Source organism: Uloborus diversus, chromosome 4 (assembly GCF_026930045.1).
Source record: "Uloborus diversus isolate 005 chromosome 4, Udiv.v.3.1, whole genome shotgun sequence".
NCBI classification, from domain to species: domain Eukaryota; kingdom Metazoa; phylum Arthropoda; class Arachnida; order Araneae; family Uloboridae; genus Uloborus; species Uloborus diversus.
This window is the reverse complement of record NC_072734.1, coordinates 57,765,047-57,788,380: the sequence shown is the minus strand read 5'-3', so window position 1 is coordinate 57,788,380 and position 23,334 is coordinate 57,765,047. Positions and strand designations below refer to the sequence as shown.

Here is a 23,334-nt window from a genome sequence, read left to right as displayed (position 1 = left end):
TTTTTAAAGGGTTCAACACGTAAGACTCTTCAGTTAGATGCAAAACGTTTTAATTGATTGCAATGGCAAAATACAAAAATCGTGCTAACACTAACATGTCCGCCATATTGAAAAAGTTCCATCTCACTCTATCTCACCACGATCTCACCACCTCTGAAGCGAATGAGTAAAAAACCCGAAAACGGGTTCTTTTTTCCCGATTCCGTACAGCTCGTAATAAGCCAACAGTGCACGCGTCGGGAAATCGCCTGTTTTTCCCGATCTCACTCCCTTCCGAAGAGCTGGTAATAAGCCCCCGGTGCTTTTGATCTCTCAGTCGTTGAAGTCCTGCCAATTCTTAGCCCCCCTCCCTTCCTCCCGTGTCACGACAACTCTTTGGCAATCATCGGTCGTTGCTGGTTGAGCTGTGCCTACTTAAGTAGCACTAAACATTTCGTACATCCAATTGAAAACCGCCATAAGGGCTAATGGATAATTTTGGTTTCGTAATCTTATTTACATTGGTTAATGAATTATGTGAATAATTAAAGTGCACCATTTTTTATTTCTATCTTCTGCAAAATTATTTAGTTTTGAATTTATAGCGGTATTGAACTGGATGAATGTAAGATCTATCGCCCAAAAAGAAACGTCTAGCATTCTAACTGCATTGAAATAAGACCATCTGATAGGTTGTCACGACAATCAGTCAAGCACATGTTTCACATTGACGACCAGGAAGCAATCCTTTTGCTTTCTTTATCAGATACGTGCTCTCTGATAAGAACTGATTGACCTCTCCAAGATAAAATGAACTTCCTCGAGGTCAGAGCCAACCTTACCGGGGCCAACCATTGCTATTACCACGATGTACAAACTATCGCAAATCGGGCCCAACATTCTTCCTGATCCTCTTGAGCAGTTCGTTCTCCCACGCGCCCAGCCTCGTCACAGACTCGTACCACCGGACGGCCTCGTTGAAGGCATCCAGGTCCTCCGCCTTGATGGCCTCCGCCAGCTTATTCAGGAAACCGAACTCTCGGCTGTCCCCGAAAGCAGGAGAAGATTCCCTCCACTCGTGCGTCTTCGTAATAAGTGCTTCGCCATCTTGCGGATTGGATGCGAGGCGGCAGAGTCCCGCCTTCGTATAGTTCTCGCAGGCCGTGTACTTGAGAAGTTTGTTGGAGAGTGCCGCTTCTCCCTGGTTCTCGAAGATCTCTTCAGCCCGAGCGTAGTCGCCGAGGGTGGCACTGTGTAAGGCCACGTTCAACATGCATTTCGTGGTGGAGGAGGTTAAGTCCTGAGGAAGAAAAATTAGTAAGAATTATAACGTGAAAAAGCAAGCAGCGCGTTTTAAAATTTTCTAATACTTAAAGTCATGGATGAGATGGCATCCAGTCACGAAACATTGTTTGTGTATTTAATTGCTGAAGACCTTCAAAGGAATGCAGGATATAGACCAAGAGTTCACAAACTTTGAAGTAGAAGGTACAGCTTTTATTTAACAGTTTGTGTTTTTCATTTTATTGATACACTTTTACATTGGCAAGTCGTCGATGGCACTCGAAAAAATCACACACAATTACATTTCAATCTTGCGCTCGCTAGTTGCTCTCAAGAGCTGCTCAGCAAGAGCATCTCAAGAGCTGCTTAGGAAGCAGGTGGACAATCAGGCAGAAATCTCTGGCAATTGTCTTTGGATTCCAGAGTTGGCAATGTAGAGAGAACCAGAATTAATGGGGCCGTACGCTCTTGCGGATGCAGACTCCGATAACTCGAATTTTTTACCTCGCTCAACATAAGCTATAATTCATCTAGTACTGGTTGAAACTGCGAATTAGGATGTGAGACGAATACGAATAAATTCACATCGGATTTGTAACTAAACCTGGGCCGATTTGAGGAATTTTGTATATACAGCACGAGATGCGCCGGGAAACGTCCATGTGGTATGTTTATGCAACATGTTAAAGATAACTTGAAAATCCATTGAGGTAGTGAGAAGCAAAGGGATGTGCCTAAACTAAAAATTTGGCAATAACCAATACAAAAGGTAGGTGAACCTCTCCTTTGTTTTAGGGCAATAGATAGTACTAGTAGTCCTGGTAGGTACTGTTTTCAGCATGATTTAGAAAAACTTTTCAATGAAAACCTACCTAGGACGTTATCTTTAAACGCGTTTTACTCAAAACTTGTGAATGTCCACTTGCATCCTTGTGCTTCTCACTGCCTAAATTGAATTCCTAGAACTATTTCGCATCCTGGGAAACTGGGTGCAAAAATCCCGCAGGGATGAAGCAATCCTTCGATAACTGTGCAACATGAAAGAATGATTACTAGTCCCTGAGGAATGAAAAAGTCAATACACAGCCCCATTACAGACAACAGGTTTAGATGTACTCTTTTATAGCCTGTGCTGCTCACCTGATTTAGATGAAAATTGGCCTATACTTTATAATGATTATAAATAAAATTATAAGATCAACTGAAATAACCATGTACGCGGATATAAAATTCCTTATTCATGTTTGGCTGACATGTGCCTTCATCTTCTTGCAATCGATTTGCGATAACTCGAAAGCTTATAACTGGAATATTCCTTAATATTGAAGCTCTCATTAGATCCCTAACTCTTGAGAAGGGTGTGGGAATTTAGCATAACTTTAACTACCAATATTTATTGAAGGTTTTAGTCAATCCCTTATCAGTTCGATTTATCTAAAGATGACTGTATTTGGTTTTTTAAATGGTGTGGTGTAGACTTGAGTAAACCATCCATGCCGTAGATTACTCAAATAGCGTTATTACATCATTGAATGAACAGCTCATTGGTTTTTCTGAAATAAGGTTTCAAACGTTTTTCTTACGAATTGGCGACGGCAGTTTCCTTTCATAGAATTACGAAAAGGAAACGATTAGAAAATTTTGCGTTTGTTCACAGATTTGATGTTTTCAATTGCTGGGTTACTGCTGCACCCTCAGCATTCAACTATCCTTAAAAACCTGAGGCAGAACAGAAGTATGAAAAAAGTTCCTTTTTTTTTAAAATAATTTTAGGCATCAATAAAAATCTTTGAACCATCGTGTATCAAATAGCACTACAGTTGGTAAGGATATTAGGAATATCTGTAGATATAATTGTGCTTAAGTGTTCAATTACTGTCCAGACTACCCTTCTGATTAAGAAGAGTTTTTTTAATGCAATTTTTGAAATTATGAAGTATTTAGACGGTTTCGACAAAACTAACCTCAGCGGAAAACATGTCTGCAGCCATCTGATACTCATCACGGGCTCTTTCCACATTCCCTTGCTCGTCGTAAAGTTCTGCGAGCGTGAGGTGCTGCTTTGCTGCCGTCTTACCCCTCCCCACATCCGCATACACTTCGGAAGCTTTGATGAGGCTCTTCTCGCAGTCGTTTGGGTTCACCTGAAACAGCAACGTCAGTTGAAAATACAGTGCAATGTATTGTAGTGATTTAACAGGAACAGCAATAAAATACTCGTCGCAGACTTTTAGCGCATGTAGGCAGAATCTGAGCCTGATTACCGCAGGGGCATTCGAGGCACAGGCCCCTCCTCTTAGTTTTTCAGGGGGACCAAAATCCCTTAATTTATCATGCTAGTTAAAAATAAATAATGGTTTCACTCAGAATCCAGAGTACAATGATATCATTGATATTCTTGCAAATGCCAAGATAAGGAAAAAATCTCTTATTTGTTGATAAAAATCCCCCTTAAAATTTTGATATTTTTGCAAATCCCAAAACCATTCCAAGTTTAGTCCGTATTTACTATTAAAAGTTATATCACAGATAAGTTTGATATTTACGGTTTACTGCAACGGGCAAAGTTTAACCACATATTATATAATTATCGTATACTATATCTCTTCTACGTTTTGCATGTATATACTATATTGTGATATGAGGTACTACCAAATTTAGCATGGTTGTATTAATACGCAAGTATCAAAATATTCTATAGATTCATTTTATAGAATAAGCCGGAATGGAGGGGGGGGGGGACACAATATGAATTTCATACCCAGTGTCTTCAAAACTCTTGGGGGGAGGGGGCTGAAATATAAATGTGCCCCGTGTCAAATATCAGAATGATCGGGCTCTGGGCAGAATCTGATAGGGATAGCAAAGGGTTGCTATGCAAGTTCTAATAAGAAACAGGTTTCTGATCCTATGTAAGAATCAACCACACACTTAAATGTTAATGAAGTTAAGAAGCTATTTATCTTTTTTTTTTTTTTTTTGTGCAAGCATAACTTGTGCAACTTAAGTTGGTTTAATTAAACCGTTAATGGTCAACCATGAATATTGCAGCAGGGAGACCTGCTAGGTGACAATAAAGACGGCAACACGTCTTCCCGGAGTTTTTCGCCTTACTTCAAGGAGGATTTAAGATCTCGTTATAATAAACTCGTTATGGAGTTAAGTAACCTCACTGAACTCCCCGAGGGCACTGGAAGTACGATGCAAGAAGTGAATATTATTTCTACTGTTATACTTTCTGTTAGATTGAACCTCGTGAGTCGCCACAGCACGTGAGGGATGTAGTACATTTTTCTCGTGCCAGAGATCGTGCCCGTATGTTCTGGGTGAAAGATAGCAGTGCTATTTTAACCACACAGGAAAAACACAGTTAAATCACACAGGAAAGACTCGGAATTCCATATCCATGCTTGAAATGCGTTAAGGAGAATTAACAAGATCAACAAATGAAGCACTGAATTAATATAGAGAGAATCTAAGCCCAATATTCACAAAAATTCCCGATTATGGGGGGTTAAAAATTACTTGTGCATAGTAATATTACATATCGTTGGAAAGGGTAGAGCTTTCCACGTTCTACGCAATTTGTTTCAATGCTCTAACTTATTTACGTCGGGAGTTATTTGCGTTTTTAGCTCGAATTTTTTTAGGCTCAGCTGAAATTTAGACACTACTTTCTTCATTAAATTTATGAATAAAAAGTGAAGGAATTGTCGCACAGTTTTCTTTTTGACACCATTGGAAAGAGCTGCTTTTTTTTACTCCAGATCTAGCTCGACCTATGGCCGAAAGTTTAATCCTCTATCTCCATTAGGAAAGAAGTAACAATTGAAGTTCAAAAATCAGTTCTTTATTCAAGTTTTTAACCTTATTATTTTGCGTTTCCACGGTAACGCTTTTCGAATACTTTGTTTATTTCCATCTTTCTCATTTTTAATTCTTAAACTTATTTTATTTTGTGTTTCGCTTTTTAAATCCATCTTTCTCATTTTATTTAAATTTCTTGAAAGTATTTTAATATCTGTCGTCATTGTTAGAAGGGGAACTTTTGCATGATGTTTTTTTTTCTTTCATTTAAGCCTGATTGTTGAATATACGTCACTTAACACAATGGTTATTTTCAAGGTAGACCGGGCAAAGCCGGGCAGCGCAGCTAGTGATAAATAAAACTCTGAGGTATAAAGGCACACCGAGCTTATAATGAACGCAATTATATTAGAGAATTCAATTTGCTTCATTTGGTAACAAAATTTATTGCAACCATAGCAGAGGCGGATCCAGAAATTTTTGTAAGAGGTGTCAAGTTTCAATGGCAAGCGACCTTCTACGTAGAAAAAGTATCAGTTAAGCAGGAATGCCCATTTCTCTTGGGTAATGGCATCCCTTTCATATGCTACGGAGCCCCCCCCCCCCAAATGAGTTTTAAACCCTTTCAAATTCCCCTCCCCCCTTTTAATTTACAATGGTGCAGCCTGCGCCATGGCTCATATTCCTTCAAAACTCATATTTCGTTTGGCTGACAGGCTGGTCACATTACCGTAAGTTTTGAATATATGATAATACAGCAACAAAATAGTTAAAAAAAAGCACACACAACGCACATATACGACATATGGTTTAAGGTGGAAGAGTGCTCTGAAAAAAGTTAAGCTCATTAGAGATGATTATTCTTTCGAAAATGAACAAAAAAAAAAAAAAAAAAAACGATAGCCCAGTAAACGATCCCAACTCTTTTGAATTCTGACGCGCTGAGAAGAAAAAGGCAAAAAAGTTTAGCATTGATTCTATTACTTTTTTTTTGTTTGGATCTAAAAATTTGAAGTTTCATAATGATCATAATAAAACTTTTGTCACAGGGGGGTCAGCTGACCCTTTGACCCTCCCCTGAATCCGCCCTTGAATCATAGTATAAAATAAATTTAATTAAAGTAGTGTTTAAAAAAAGACACTTGATTTTGACTGAAATGAGTCTAGCACTACGTTGCACTAGCGCAGCCATGAAAAATCCTTTTGGTGGGGGGTTTTTGATCAAAAATGCCTTCTGAAGTTTTTTTTTTTTTTTTTTTTGATTATTCCGAAGAGATTTTTTTTTTGCTGAAAAATACCTTCTGAAAGGAATTTTTTGATCAAAAATACTTTTTGAAGGAGTTTTTTTTTTGAGCAAAAAAGCCCTTTCATATGCATGAACTACTGTGTTAAAATTAAGGGCTCTGGCGGATGTTTTCGCCCTCCCCCCCTTTGCTGCGCCACTACGGCACTCCTACGTTGTTTCCTGATTTTTGCCGATGAAGCAGAACTTCTTCACCAGTCAGTGCCTTACCTTCTTATAGCACTTTGCTGCCTCCACGTAGTGCATCCCAGCTTCAGTCTTCCTTCCTTCTTCTAGTTCGTGATGAGCAGCTTCTGAGAAGGCATTTCCCGCACTCTGCCATTCCTTCGCCATTTTGAATGCATTAGCGGCCTTTACGTAAAGTTCACATGCTTCTGCCACTTTGACACGTCCACCACCGCAGCATTTCCCACCACCGGCAGTCAATTGCTGCTCCGCTTCGGCCATCAGTTTGTCCCCTTTGGCCTTCTGGTCTGTCATTTTGTGCGGTTTTATGCTGGGAAAGAACTTGTGCGTTCACCCTAGAAATAAATTAACCACATAGAAAAAAGGTAATGTTGCCGTGGGCAGTCGACCACATTTAGTTTGTCACCACTAGAATTAAGTAATCGTACAGAAATAGTTAATGTGGCCAAAGTGTCGGGTGTTTCTTAGGGACCATAAAATAATTTTTCGCGTTGTCGTTAATGTTAAACTTTTCTAAATTGTTGAAGAAATGCTCTTAAAAGAACTAAATCAAGAAATCTTTTCTATACATGTTCTTCATCAAGAGATTTTTTCAGCAACGTTTGATTTGAAGCAAATCCGCCTTTAAGTTTGGAATCTACACTTTATGACCAAAAGTGTTGGGACACTTTCAAAAATTCACATTTTTACGGATTTTTCGAGAAATAAAAGACCAGTTGCTCCGTAATTTTTTTTTCACATAAAAGATGCACTCCAGTCGCCATTTTCCAGCAAAAATTTAGTCTACTATTCATTTAGAGGATGAACAACAAACTGCGGAATCAAAAAACGGTTTTTGATCATTTTTCATTGTAAATAGCTAGGAATAAACTATAAGTTTCAGAAATAAGTTAATAACCTATCTAGAATTTGTTTTTATATTTTCGTGAAAATATCTCTTATACCCGTGGAGATATAAGCATTTCTTTCAAAAATGCAATTTTTTTAAAAAGGTTTTCGGCTTATATCACGCAGAGTTTTCCGTCAAACATTACTAAACTTTCAGAATATTTGACAGCATATTAGAGAAATATAATGATAAAATTTAAAGTTAAAACATTGAAAATTGAATGAAATATGAACGTTTAAAGCAATTAATTTTTTACTGCGCATGCGCGAAAGATAGCAATTTATAACCTTTATAATCCAAAGTTCAGCAATATCCTACAACTCATAAAACAATTCCACTTCAATATCTTTAAAATTTAAAAAGTTATCAGCTGTCTAATGAGTTGAATTTCTATAATTCTTGCATATGCAACAAATGGTAAGGGTTCAATGGTAATCTCAAATTGGCAACACTTCCCTGCTATCGTTGCAGAGTGATTCATGATAAGAACGGAATATTTGTGAATAATCTCTCACAGTTCGTCGTCTAGACACTATAACCATGAGAGAAGTTACAGCTATTTGATTGTCACAACTTTTCGTTTTTTTCGTACTTCTTCAGTTTTTTAACAGCCCTGTGTTTCATAAAAAATTTTAAGTAGAATTCTAAAAATTGGCAGGATTACTTATCTTTTCATCTATGTCCCTCACATCAAATTTCGTTGAAATCGGAGATGGTGAAGTCAAGGAGGTGATTGATCTGACATGGAATTGCCCCACTGGGAAAAGCTATGGTCATATTTGAACTCAGGAGATTATTTTACGTAAGAACAAGCAGAAATAGTGTTAGAAGAATTTTTCATGACTCTCAATGTAATTAATTTGTTCATAATGAATAGTTTCACTTAAAGTTAAAAAAATCTCTATTTTTGAGTAGGGGAAGACCGCCTATATTGGACCCCCTAAGAAAAAGAGGCCCGTGTAGCTAAATGTGAAGCAAAACAAAAATGAAAAATAGGGCATCTGAAGCCAAATTTAATTTGGAACCGCCATAGGTACTTACATTTCCTGTAAATATGAGGATAATTTGTTAAAAAATTATTTTTTTGCAAAAGTCCAATTTAGGAATATATGCGCCTATATTGAACAATGCGCTTCCTAAATTGTACCGTAACAGTAAATGGTAGAATAGCTTGCATTTTAACCTTACAGTCACTTTACAGGATTTGCAATAGTATTTCCTTTGGCCTTTACTTGGCGCAGTGTTGATGAACCCACTGATGGCATTTCATGCACTAAATCATGGTTTGAACTTCATCTTTATGGCAAATATTGCAATACCAGTTGTTCTGTGCCGTTTTTAGCCTACTTTCCCAGTAAAAGTCAGAAAAAGAAGAAAAAAGCATGAAAGAAGGCTTAATGCATCTTAAAAATGTCGCGAGAAAAAAAAATCAAAAACAAATAAAATAATTAAATAAATATCGAAAAATTAAAAATTGGAAAGTAGGGTATTGAGATGGGGGAAAATGTCTGTCTGTCGGTCTGTCTGCCTGTCCCCCCCCCTAAAAACTTGTGAATGAATAGTCCGATTCGAACAAACTTTTTTTTGTTCGAAAGATCTCGGCGAGGACACCTCATTCCCATATTTCACTTTTTGATTTGAACTATTTTTTGTTCAATTTTGAACAGTTCAAAAAACTTAACATTAGCGCCTACGGGGAAACTGAAAGTCAATGTAGAATCCGTACTTGAAGGCGGATTTATTTCAAACAAATTTTGTTGGAAATAGCTCTTGACGCCAAACTCCAGACTACGACTCCGAGAACTTAAAGGCACCTGACTCCGACTCCTGTGCCCGACAATTAATCGGACTCCAACTCCCCGACTTCGACTCTGACTTCGTAGCTTTGGCAAACATTTATGACTGACTTCGATTCTTGGATATTCGTCTCCGACTCCTTCATCCCAAAATGAGATTGACTCCAACTCCGACTCCGCAGCTATGGTTTTCACTGTGAAATAATTATTGTTGATATGATTTGTTTTTGTTTTCACGCTAAAGTTTTAATTTAGGTATTCAGTTTTCGGCGAATAAATCCGAAGTCATTTATGTTTCTACATAACAATATGCGCAGACGATTTTTTTTTTTTTTTTTTGACAATGAAAAGTATTTCTTTAAGTTGACATTTTATTGTTTTTATTTATTTTGGTGAGTACATTAATACATTTAAAAAATTATTTTTGGCAACAGGGGAAAAAGAAACGATTTTTTTATAATGTATTTATTTTAATAAGTTTATTAATTTTAATTATTATTTTTTCGTTTTGAAAGCTGTTAAAGAATGTTTTTTAAGGGAAAAAAGTGTATTAGCTGCTTTGTTTTAAAGGTGGTGCTTTTTCTTAATGCATCTAATTTTTTTAGATGTGTGAGGTATACTTTATTCCTAGAAATTAGCAAAAATATGTTTGAAACAATTTGCGATTTTAGCTATTTTTGAGAATATTGATCAGGTACTAGAAAATAGTATGGGTATACGGGAAAGTAGGCTCGTATAGTTCTAGACGGAACTTCTTGTTTGCTCCTTCTTTTGTGGCTTTTTCTGTTCTGTGTCCTTTTTTTTTTGTGGTGATGACGTTAGAACGTTTGCCGAAGTAGGTTTCCTTCTTACCGACGATCATAACTTGATGATAACTAACCACTGATTCCTCGGAAATTGTGTTAACTTCATCCGTACATTGTTCTTGTGCATCTTGAACAGCTGATACCGAACATATGTAGCATATTTACTTTGGTAGTCTCAACTGGACTACAAACTTCCGACTCGGTTGCTGCAAAATCGCTGTCATTAAACACAATTGTACTAATAGGTCAAACTCCTGTTCTAGAGAATCCATTCACAGAATATTGGTCACGCTTGGAGTTTGTCATTAGAGTCACCTAACAGTTATTTTATTTTATACTAGCCGCTTGCGGCAACCAGCTGGTTCGCCTTCTTACGCCATTCGCCTTTCTGTGCAAGCAGCCACCTGCGGCTCATTTACCTTGTCATTTACCTTTTTAATTCAAGTTTGCCGCCTCCGGCGGCTGTTTAAATAAATTTGGCAGCATTATTAATCAATCCATCTCTATCTTTTTTTGTGCCATTTTTACGCCAAGATTGGCGCATTCGGCGGCTATCTACCTTTACGATCCATCTCTAAATTTTCTTATCCATCTCTATTTATTTTAACATCCCCGCCTACTTCCTAATAAAAACGAAGATCACTCAAAAAACCGCTTTTTTATTTAAGTAGAGCAAAAAAAAAAAAAAAAGTTATCTTCAAAATTCCTCGTAGTGTGCAAAAAGTATCGTTTGACAAAGAAAAAAAAAATCTCGCTACTTTTAATGAATTAAATGTGCACAACTATGAAATGTAACTTAATATAGATACAGCAAAACGTCCAGCTTGGGGCGGGGGGGGGGGGGGGTGGAAAAAGAAAAAAATACAAACCCTAAATAAAACAAAAAAAGAAAGAAAAAAAGCAAGCGCTGCCGGAAAAACACGTGGTCATCACGTCATAAAATGTAGAAGTAAGCTACATAGTAAAAAAAAAAAAAGATTAACATTGTTTGCGATTAAGATTCCGTCGTAAATATCGAATCGAAATCCAAGTAGTGACGTCAGAGGCATAAAGGAATGAAGAACCTTTTTTCGACCGATACGTGGAAAGACATGATGTGTTCAGCATAAAAAAAAAAAAATGTTAAAAAAAAAAAAAACTATTGCTTATTTTTTAAGAACTTTTTCTTCTGAAGAGGGCGAAATGTTTTTACTATTACCAACTTAAATTTTAGAAATGAGGCTTTGATACTTCTCGCTGGATGATATTAGAAAAAAATAAAACCCATGAAAAGCTGCAAATTAAAGATTTTTTCAAAAATTCGTAAAAAATACAAAAATTGCTCTGTTTTCAAATTTTTTTCATTCATCATATTTAAAATTAAATTTCCTACATTATAGTACAAAAAATATTTGAGTGGTGCGATTGGTTTGGGGTCTGTGAGGTAAAAAGTGCAAAAAAACACATAAAACATTACATAACTTTTTTTCTAATTAAAATATAAAAAATCAAAGCCCGAGGTGCACATCTTTGGCAGAAATTGTACCTGTATACCAAATTTCATCTTTTTAGGCCTTACCGTTTTCCCGGGAAGCGCGCCACACACACACACACACACACACACACACACACACACACACACAAACATCTTATTTTATTACTAGCCGCCTGCGACGACCAGCTGGTTCGCCTTCTTACGCCATTCACCTTTCTATGCAAGCAGCCACCTACGACGGCTGTTTGGCTAACTTGTCATTTACCTTTTTACTTCAAGTTTGCCGCCTTCGGCGGCTGTTTAAACAAATTTGGCTGCAGTATTAATCAATCCATCTCTATCTTTTTTTGTGCCATTCACATTTTTACGCCAAGATTGCCGCCTTCGGCGGCTATCTACCTTTACGATCAATCTCTAAATTTTCTTTTACATCTCTATTTATTTTAACCTCCCCGCTCATCTTCTATACATATCTATACATATAATAATAAAATAAGATGTTTGTGTGTGTGTGTGTGTGGCGCGCATCCCGGGAAAACGGTAAGGCCTAGAAAGATGAAATTTGGTATACAGGTGTAGTTTTTGCTGAAGTTGTGCACCTCGGGCTTCGATTTTTGATATTTTAATTAGAAAAAAAGTTATTTAATGTTTTATGTGATTTTTAGCACTTTTTAGTACTTTTAACCTCACAGACCCCGAACCAATCGCGCCAGACAAATATTTTGTACTATAGGGTCTGAAATTTAATTTTAAATATGATGAACAAAAAATTTTGAAAATAGAGCAATTTTTGTATTTTTTATAAATTTTTGAAAAAACATTTATTTTGCATTTTTTTCTGGGTTTTATATTTTTCTAATATCATCCTGCGAGAAGTATCAAAGCCTCATTTCTAAACTTTTAGTTGGTAATAGTAAAAACATTTCGCTCTCTTTAGAAGAAAGAAGTTCTTAAAAATACGCAATAGTTTTTTTTTTTTACAATTTTTTTAATGCTGAACACATCATGTCTTTCCACGCATCAGTCGAAAAAAGCGTTCTTCAATCTTCTATGGCTCTGACGTCACTACTTGGATTTCGATTCGATATTTACGACGGAATCTTAATCGCAAACAATCTTTTTTTTTACTATATAGCTTACTTCTAATTTTATGACGTGATGACCACGTGTTTTTCCGGCAGCGCTTTCTTTCTTTCTTTCTTTCTTTTTTTTTTTTTTGTTTTATTTAGGGATTGCATCTATTTCTTTTTTCATTCACCCACCCCCCGCTCAAGCTGGACGTTTTGTTGTATCTATATTACGGTACATTTTATAGTTGTGCGCATTTAAGTCACTTAAAATAGCGAGATTTTTTTTTCTTTGTCACTTACTTTACTTTGTTACTTTTGGCACACTACGGAGAATTTTGGAGATAGCGTTTTTTTTTTTTTTTTTTTTTTTTGCTCTACTCAAATAAAAAAGCGTTTTTTTGAGTGATCTTTGCTTTTATTAGGAAATGAGCTGGGAGGTTAAAATAAATAGAGATGGATAAGAAATTTTAGAGATAGATCGTAAAGGTAGATAGCCGCCGAAGGCGTCAATCTTGGTGTAAAAATGTGAATCGCACAAAAAAAGATAGAGATGGATTGATTAATACTGCTGCCAAATTTATTTAAACAGCCGCCAAAGGTGGCAAACTTGAATTAAAATGGTAAAAGACAAGTTAGCCAAACAGCCGCCGTAAGTGGCTGCTTGCATAGAAAGGTGAATGGCATAAGAAGGCGAACCAGCTGGTCGCCGCAGGCGGCTAGTTTCCTAATAAAAACAAAGATCACTCAAAGAAAAAAGTAATCTCCAAAACTCCCCGTAGTGTGCAAAAAGTAACAAAGTAAAGTAAGTGGCAAAGAAAAAAAAATCTCGCTGTTTTTATTGAATTAAATGCGCACAACTATGAAATGTAACGTAATATCGAAACAGCAAAACGTCCAGCTTGGGGGGGGGGAGGAGGGGAGATGGAAAATGAAATAAATGCAATCCCTAAATTAAACAAAACAAAAAAAAAAGGGAAAGAAAAAAAGCAAGCGCTGCCGGAAAAACACGTGGTCATTACGTCATAAAATGTAGAAGTAAGCTATATAGTAAAAAAAAAAAGATTAACATTGTTTGCGATTAAGATTCCGTCGTAAATAACGAATCGAAATCCAAGTAGTGACGTCAGAGGCATAGAAGATTGAAAAATGCTTTTTTCGACCGATGAGTAGAAAGATATGATGTGCTCATGCTCAGCATTAAAAAAATTGTAAAAAAAAAAAAAAACTATTGCGTATTTTTAAGAGCTTTTCTCTTCTGAAGAGGGCGAAATGTTTTTACTATTAGTAGTAAAAACATGCCACTACTAATAGTAAAATGTTTTTACTATTAGTAGTATCTGCTTAGTCAATTTAGCGACGGTATTAATCAATGTTTTTCTTTATGTATCAATTACGCCTGGAGTGCCGCCTTCGGCGGCTGCTTAAACAATTTAGCGACGACATTAATCAATGTTTTTCTCTATAAATCAGTATTATCATTCGTTTTTTTACGCCAATGTTGCCGCCTTCGGCGGTTGCTTAAATAAATTTCGTGGCGGTGTCAATCAATCTATATCTATCTATATCATTAATAATTTGAATAAAATATTTTCTAGATCTGTCTCGAGTTTCGTCGTTTGGAATATTTTTAAAGGAGGGGGAGGGGAGACACAAACGACGTATTCTTCATGCAAATTTTGTCGAAAAATAACAAAAAGCACTTCCACTTTTATGTGAAAGCATTGTTTTTTCAAAGTCATGGTGTATGTGGGGGGAGGGAGGGGGCATTGACATCCAATGTGCAAGCAGCCACCTACGGCGGCAGTTTGGCTAACTTGTCATTTACCTTTTTACTTCAAGTTTGCCGCCTTCGGCGGTTGTTTAAATAAATTTGGCAGCAGTATTAATCAATCCATCTCTATCTTTTTTTTGTGCAATTCACATTTTTACGCCAAGATTGCCGCCTTCGGCGGCTATCTACCTTTACAATCTATCTCTACATTTTCTTATCCATCTCTATTTATTTTGACCTCCTCGCCCATTTCCTACAAGAACCGCTTTTTTTTTTTATTTAAGTAGATCAAAAAAAAAAAAAAAAAGCTCAAATTCCCCGTAGTGTGCAAAAAGTAGCGTTTGACAAAGATAAAAAAAATCTCGCTGTTTTTATTGAATTAATGCGCACAACTATGAAATGTACCGTAATATAGATACAGCGAAAGGTCCAGCTTGGAGGGGGGGATGGAAAAAGAAATAAATGCAATCCCTAAATAAAACAAAAAAAAAAAAAAAAAAAGGAAAGAAAAAAAAGCAAGCGCTGCCGAAAAAACACCAGCAAAAACTACACCTGTATACCAAATTTCATCTTTCTAGGCCTTACCGTTTTCCCGGGATGCGCGCCACACACACACACACACACACACAAACATTTTATTTTATTATATGTATAGATTACTTTCTTCTATCTCTAATATATAAAAGAAAGTATTGGATTCGTGCAAATTTTCGAATTTCGAATTTTGACGGATTCGAACGTTTTGAGGTGTGCTGAGTCCATTTCGACCATTTTTACTTTCTTCTATATCTAATATATAGAAGAAAGTATTGGATTCGTGAAAATTTTCGAATTTCGAATTTTGACGGATTTGAACGTTTTGAGGTGTGCTGTGTCCAATTCGACTATTTTTGGAAAATGTCTGTCTGTGTGTATGTGTGTCACGTCTGTGTGTGACCAGTTTTTTGTGGCCGCTCTACAGCAAAAACTACCGCATGAAATTGAACGAAACTTGGTACACATATGTGCCCCTATGTGAACTTGTGCCCATTGGTTTTTGGCGCGAATTCCTCCAAGGGGGGTGGAGCAATGGGACGTTTTTTGAGTTACGCGTGATTGCTATTCCTCAGGAAGTAACTGGCGGAATCAAACAAAATTTGGTCCATATGTTGCCATTAACAGGAACAGGTGCTGATTCAATTTTGGTGTCAATAACTCAAACGGGGGTTGAGCTATAGAACGTTTTTTGCCGTCAATTGTGACTGCTGTATCTCAAGAAATAATGAACGGAATGAAAGAAAAATTTATCGGCAAGTAGCCCTTAGTGGGTATAAGAGCTGATTTTATTTTTTTGTCAACAGCTAAAAAGGGGGGTAGCGCAATCGCCCGTTCTTTTTTTCCATTGTGAGTGCCCTATCTCAAGAAGTAATGCTACGTTCTGGTTGAAATTTGGAATATATGTGAATCCATATGTAAACAGGCTTTGGTTCAATTTTGGCGCCAATCGCGCCAAGAGGTGCTGATTTATTTTTATTATCATTATTTTTTAGCGAATAAAAATAGTTTTATTAATGCAACAATAAGAAAGATAAATTGCAATAGATTGTCGTCTGCGTATTTCTCGTGATTTTAATTGTATGGAAATGATCGGAAATATTATCTCAATGATTTAAAATTTTTAACTGTTGCCATCTTATGTTTGTTAATAAATAAAATATTTGTAATTAATTCAAGCAAGGCTTTTAAAATAACTTTCAATTTTCGCTCTTTGCTTTGCTTTTGCAATCATTCAGACATTGGGATGGTCGTCAAGTTTTTGCATGTGTAATTTCGTTTTTGTTGGGAATATTGCTTCCACGTCAAGCATGGAGAGGGATCAGAAAAAAAAAGAAAAATATAGAAGAAAGTTTCGTGATGGCCACAGCATACTAGTTGGAAAATGTCTGTATGTCTGTGTGTGTGTGTGTGTATGTGTGTGTGTATGTGTGTGTGTGCGTGTGTGTGTGTATGTGTGTCACGTCTGTGTGTGACCAGTTTTTTTGTGGCCGCTCTACAACAAAAACTACCGCATAAAATCGAACGAAATTTAGTACACATATGTGCCCCTATGTGAACTTGTGCCCATTAGTTTTTGGCGCGAATTCCTTCAAGGGGGGTGGAGCAATGGGACGTTTTTCGAGTTACGCGTGCTTGCTATTCCTCAGGAAGTAACTGGCGGAATCAAACAAAATTTGGTCCATATGTTGGTATTAACAGGAACAGGTGCTGATTCAATTTTGGTGTCAATAACTCAAACGGGTGTTGAGCTATAGAACTTTTTTTTCGTCAATTGTGACTGCTGTATCTCAAGAAATAATGAACGGAATGAAAGAAAAATTTATCGGCAAGTAGCCCTTAGTGGGTATAAGAACTGATTTTATTTTTGTGTCAACAGCTAAAAAGGGGGTAGCGCAATCACCCGTTCTTTTTTTCCATTTTGAGTGCCCTATCTCAAGAAGTAATGCTACGTTCTGGTTGAAATTTGGAATATACGTGAATCCATATGTAAACAGGCTTTGGTTCAATTTTGACGCCGATCGCTCCAAGAGGTGTTGATTTTTTTTTTCGAATAAAAAAAATGTTTATTAATGCAACAATAAGAAAGATAAATCGTAATAGATTGTCGTCTGCGTATTTCTCGTGATTTTAATTGTATGGAAATGATAGGAAATATTATCTCAATGATTTAAAATTTTTAACTGTTGCCATCTTATGTTTGTCAACAAATAAAATATTTGTAATTAATTCAAGCAAGGCTTTTAAAATAACTTTCAATTTTCGCTCTTTGCTTTGCTTTTGCAATAATTCAGACATTGGGATAGTCGTCAAGTTTTTGCATGTGTAATTTTGTTTTTGTTGGGAATATTGCTTCCTCGTCAAGCATGGGGAGGGATCAGAAAAAAAAAAAAGAAAAATATAGAAGAAAGTTTCGTGATGGCCACAACATACTAGTATGTATAGATATGTATCATAGACTAATAATAAGAGTAGACCGAGCTATGGCAACCCTTTTGCTGCTCATAAACCAAACCATGTGACTGGTGGATATCCTAGCAACAGCGGGCGTTAATCGTAGCAGACGATCAACGCCAACGCGAAATAAAATATATAGAATTGATGGAACACGGAAGAATGATCTTTTATGGAGTCCAATTTGTAAATTTGTTATTCTAAGTTGTAAATATTTTGTTAATATAGTGAGTTTTTCGTTTAGATAGTATTTTGCATTTTCTTTAGTCAATTTCAATAACTCTCTAAGCAATAAAAGATGCAAGCGACCAAGAAGAATCAGCAAACGGTAAGATTTTTACCTACAGTTTCAATTTAAGATACCGATTAGTACATTTTTGTGTTAACGCAAAACGTTTACGCCATTTCGTTCACGCTAACGCTGACAGCTCCAAATGAAATAAAAGTTACCGAAAACTGATCAAAAACTATTACTAATGTCAAAATAATGCATAACTAAAAGAAAAACAGTTCAATCTCTGCACCTGGAAGTTTTTTTTAATGAAAACACATTGTCTTAAAATACATGTCGAGTGCCAAACTATAGATAATACTGCCATCTAGCAACCATGCTGCCAAAGTCTTCGCCAAGCCCTTCCACTAGTCACATGATACATCTATGAACCAATTTTCTTCATCAGCAAGAATGAGAAAGCTCGGTCTACTCTTATTATTAGTCTATGATATGTATAGATTGGGTAATGGATTCCATTCTATGTTCTCGCATCCACGTATCGCAGGTTCGATTGAAATATGTGGACTTAGGCTTGAAAAAGGCAACGTATAAGGGCTGTAAACGATGCTTAGTGTGTGCTGGAAGAAGAAGCATTATTACACCGTTATAGTTAGACAAGTATTATAGCATAGCCCTTTATCATCATTTCTACAAACAGCTAAGGCACTTCTCATTATTTTTCCCCCCTAAGAGCCATATTTCCCCTTTTAGAGATCTTCTAAAACCTAGAAAGCTAGAAATTAGTGTAGCTTGTAATTAATCAAGAAATCAACTTTAAAAAAAAGAAAAAAAAAAAGAGGAATTTTATCCAACAAAACTGAAATGGAAGCTTCTGGTTAAAAAGAAAAGAAGAAAAAAAATCTATTTTATGAGGTTGAAGCTTCCAAGAAACTTACTTAATAAAAAACCAGTATGAATGTTTTTATAAGCCTTAATTAATATGTTTAGTAATCCTAAATGCTAATTTAAATGTCACCACTAAGTTGGATTCTATAAAAAAATTTTGAAGTTTCTTTGAATTTCATGCACTTAAACTGAATTCGCAACTCCAACGAACTATAGGGGGCACTGCAGTCACTGACTAATGGTGAACGAAAAAACTAAAACAAACGCATGTGGTAACGAAGAAAATGGTAATAAGTCTAGTAAATTTTGTTCGTATGCATGATTTTTTCGCTTTATTCTTTTTAAATTAATTTTCAAAGTCTTGTGGATATTCTGGCCCACATAGAAAGAAATGAGAATTCTAGAAGCATTACTAAACGTCAAAGATTAATGCAAACTACGTAGTTCGTAGTTCTAAGCAGCTATTTCCACGATGTTGAATTCGATATTTATCAATTCTTGATAAAAATAAATAATAATTGTGGCCTGACAAGAATAACAATTAATGCTAGAAAATTCAATATGACATTACAAATTATTATCGAAAGAAGATGATACTTTTTTGCCTTGCTTGGCTAGCGCTTATTGTTTTGCATTTGTAGCTGAGTTATTTCTCTCGAATTCCCGAACCGGTTAATGTAAAATTTTTCTGTTTCGATTTTTCTAATTTCTGAACTACGATTTAATTGTGTCATGTTTTGTGAATCATCAACGAAATTCTCACGGATATATGGTGGTAGTTTTCTTTTCAGTTGATTGACCATTATTTCTTTTTACTTATCGAATTCTGTAATCTTACTTACCATTTTATTCCACTCATGATAAAAATTAAAAATGGTTTAACTAAAAACGCGAAATCTCGCCAAGGATACTTAGCTCGCACAATACTAAAACTATAACCCTAAACAAATTTGGCGAAACCTTTCAGCTGAGAATAAAAGCAACAAAATAAATTCTTTCTCGGTTAAACATTTTTCATTTCGTTCTACGATAATATATTCACGAAAAAATTTTGCATACTCTCTATTCCAACTAAATGTTACTGTAAAATATGGTTTGTTAAATTAATTTAAGATTAAAAAAAACCCATGTTCTTACAAATTCACACAAAACAATAAAATTTTTACCTGGTATAACGTTATCCAAGTTTGTTAATCCAGAGTTTTCTGGTGTTAACGCGCTTTCACCATTTCTCAATCAAATCACTTTTTAGAGGGAAATAATGAAAACTAACATTGAGGAGCTCGAACACTTTCTGTTGCTGAAAGCATTCCAAGACACATCGATTGTGTTAATAAATACTCAGAACAAAGTGCCTATGTTTAAGTCAAAAGACTTACGTGAAACGCAATGTGGCAATGTTTTAGTTTTTCCGGCAGTTTTGTAAATCACCGCAAGGTAGCGTATTCGAGCGCTGTAGTTGCGAATTACCGGTTATTGTAATTAATAAAATAACCAGTCAACAAGTAACGTGAACAAGCACAAATTTCAGTCAAATGGAAAAACTATATTTAATAGAACTGAAATTGAAGCTTATTGATAAACACCTAGTTTTATGGGTTGCAGCTTCTAGAAAGTATGCTTGAAAAAAACGAAAAGTCAAAATGAATATCCTGGATTAGTATTAAAATATGCTCAAAATAATAAAAACTACGTTATTTAGTTTCTCTAATCCCTTATTTTATACCTTGATTAGAAAAAAGACTTGCTTAGTTACATATTCTTAAATTGGACCACCGGTCCGACATAGGAAATTTTTTTCGGTCCAATAAAGGAAAACATGCCATTTTTTCTTCTTTTATTCATACCTTGTCAACAAGTTTCCTAATCGTGCATGTAAATACATTGCTGTAATCCCCATTAAACACTGTTTATAATACTATAAAAGCAATTTTCTAAGTTCACAAATTTTAGTATTAGTCTACTAGATACAAGTTCTCAAAATAAGATCAAATACGTTTTCAACACAAATCGCTTCGTAACTCTAGCTATGCAGATCGAAATGTGACGAAACTTCATCCTCGAAGGTTTCAGACACAAATCTTTGTATTTCCACCGGTAACTCAGCGGTAGATTTTAAGCCCCTGGTTCAATTTAAGAAGTGGTCCAAGATAGGCGGTCTTCCCGTACTATGTGGGAGACCTAAATATTGGATAAGAGCAAAAGGTTTTTTTTTCGTCAATAACGTTCGACTTCATTGTTTACATCAATCAAGTTAAAAAAGTTCAAAACATTTCTTTGATTTAAAAAATTCATATAGAAAAGAATTCTTTAAAGATAACTATAGATTTTAGGCCTCGTGCGGCACACCTAAATATTTTTTGACTTGAATAAGAAATGTTGTGATCAACTTAAAATTTTGAATATCCAAAAAAAAAACCTTTTTTTTTCAATACACCCTATGAAACAAAAATTTTTTTTCTTGAATCATAAAGTACGCTACGTTTATAAAGTCTTGCACTGATGTAGAAAATTCATTAAAAAACTACTTCAGATTTAAACATTTTTTTTTAATTTTTTGATTTTTAACTCAAGATGTTTTTTCTCAACGTTAAAACAATTTTATGTGTTCATCTACAGTGGTTCTGTGAAGTTTTAGACGATTTTCAACTTTAGCGCTAGGTACTAGCGCAGCCAGAACTTAGTGGCACCCCTGGGAATTTTTTCTTTCATAGACGCCATTTTCAGTTTTCGATGCTAGCGCCACCTACATGCCTTAGCTAATCTGCACCGATGGGGAAAACTTAATGAGATAACGAAAAAAAAAAGGTATGTTTAAATCTGTAGTTTTTTTTTATAAATAAATTTTCTTTATCAGAGCAAGACTTTATAAAAACCCTGTCTTATCCTTTGCTTTTGTCATTTAATAATTATATTAAAGTAATTTTGAACGATCGTATGGAAACAAAGGAAAAGATTGAAGAATACAACTGGGATTTCGAAAAACCGCATAAAAAATAAATAAACAAAAAAAGCTTTCATTAAAGCAATAATATTATATTTTGTAAGACATAAAAATAAATGAATGAGTAAAAGAAACTAAAAATATTCATTTATAGTTTAAACGTCATTCTTATAACTAAGTCTGATTACGCCCGTTTTGAAAGTGACGGCGCAATCTATCAGTGTTAATAATATTCTTAAAAATTGCGATCGATTTCGCGCATTCACTGAAAAATAATTTAAAATACACAGTTTCTCCAGTACTAGTCCTTTTAGTTTTGAAAAATGTGCAATCTCAGGCGAAAATCTCCTTTGTTTTCAAAATGTATGCATTAATTGCTCCTTTCCATATAGCTACGAAGAGTGTATGAAATATTTAATGTATGAAAGAGAAATATGATGCGTAATATTCTCTTTTTTTTGCGCTGTTTTCCTTCTATTATACAGCAGCCAAAAAAAGTATCATTATTTTGTATTTTCTATCTACATTGACATTTCTATGTCGGTAATATACGTGGTAATGTTTATCTGCGCATTCATGTAAAACTGTTGTGGCGCCTGTCTTTAATAAATCCACTAAGATCTTTAACTGAATAAATTATTTAATTAAATAAATAAATAAAAAATGTTGATCCAGGAAAGATACAGAAAGTGTGATACGTTTTAAATAATCATTCAAGATTCAAGAAAAATGTTTTCTAAACGTTAAAGGGCAGTTTACTCCAAAAAATGTATTTAGATGAACTACATAATATTTACCGATATGTACTTTTACCAAAGATCAATTTTTGAAAGATTAAGATAAACATTAACTTTAAAAAACTAAGATATACTTACCAAAATATGTAGCTCATTCGTTTTTTCGACTTCTGAAGAGAGAGAGAGAAGGGATGTGTTTTCAGCCGCACTTTCGCTGATCGATCGATGACGTCACTGACGCAGTGTTGCCACTGCATTTCAACGAAGTTTCCCTGTTAAGTTTCGTATTGAGCTTGCCCAAGGTGTGGCAAGGGCCCCTTCAGAAGTTGTTTTTTTTTCTCGATTGTTACTTGAAAAGAGAATAGTATATTTAGTACTAACAACTACTGCTCTGTAAAAAAAAAAAAAAAAATCCTCAAAATATACTGTAAAAAGTAGGGCTGTGGAGTCGGAGTCGGACTGATTTTGGGGAAAGGAGTCGGAGTCGTTCGAAAACATGCCAACTCCGACTCTGGTTTTTTTATTACTTCCTTTTACAAAAAAGGAAGCATTGTATTCGCAAAAAAAATTTCACTCTAAAATCGACCTTAATTTCCATTTTACTCACCCCCGAATGAATATTGAGTTTTTTTTTCGACTCGACCAAACGTGGATAAGTGCCCAAGAACGTATAGACACGCGAAATATCCATAATGACGATTCCTGAGTTAATTACAACGAGTTTTCTCCAGACGTCGGTATGTGCGGATGTGCGTATGTATGTCGCATAACTCAAGAACGGTAAGTCCTAGAAAGTTGAAATTTGGTACGTAGACTCCTAGTTGGGTCTAGTTGTGCACCTCCCCTTTTGGTTGCATTCGGATGCTTCTAAAAGGGTCTTTTGCCCCTTTTTGGGGGGAAATCGTTGTTAATTTCGGTATAAACTCAAGTGGTGTTATAATTTGGCGGACACTTGGCGATATATCACCATATCGCCATATATTTTGATCTCCAAGTTTTGTCGCCAACTTGGCGACAAATTTGGCGATTTTTTTTTAAAATTTTAAATCTGGTTTCAATTTGGCCACTGGTGGTGATATTTAGAGAGTAAACTATTGAATTACATTAAAATTGCCAGTAATGGGGAAATGACATTAAATTGGAGTAAAAGGAAGTCATGTGATGCACATATCAGCTCGTT

General features: G+C 35.5%; 1 protein-coding gene across 1 annotated transcript; it reads right to left on the bottom strand.

Annotated features, from left to right (window-relative positions):
* Positions 1–303: 303 nt before the first annotated feature.
* Positions 304–22,375, bottom strand: LOC129221174 (alpha-soluble NSF attachment protein-like). Its single transcript, XM_054855626.1, has 4 exons — positions 22,293–22,375; positions 6,584–6,894; positions 3,228–3,407; positions 304–1,279 (listed from the first exon to the last, which is right to left on the bottom strand). The coding sequence occupies exons 2-4, from the start codon at positions 6,851–6,853 to the stop codon at positions 857–859; spliced, it is 873 nt and encodes a 290-aa protein (XP_054711601.1). The 5' UTR covers positions 6,854–6,894; positions 22,293–22,375; the 3' UTR covers positions 304–856.
* Between the last annotated feature and the right edge of the window lie 959 nt (positions 22,376–23,334).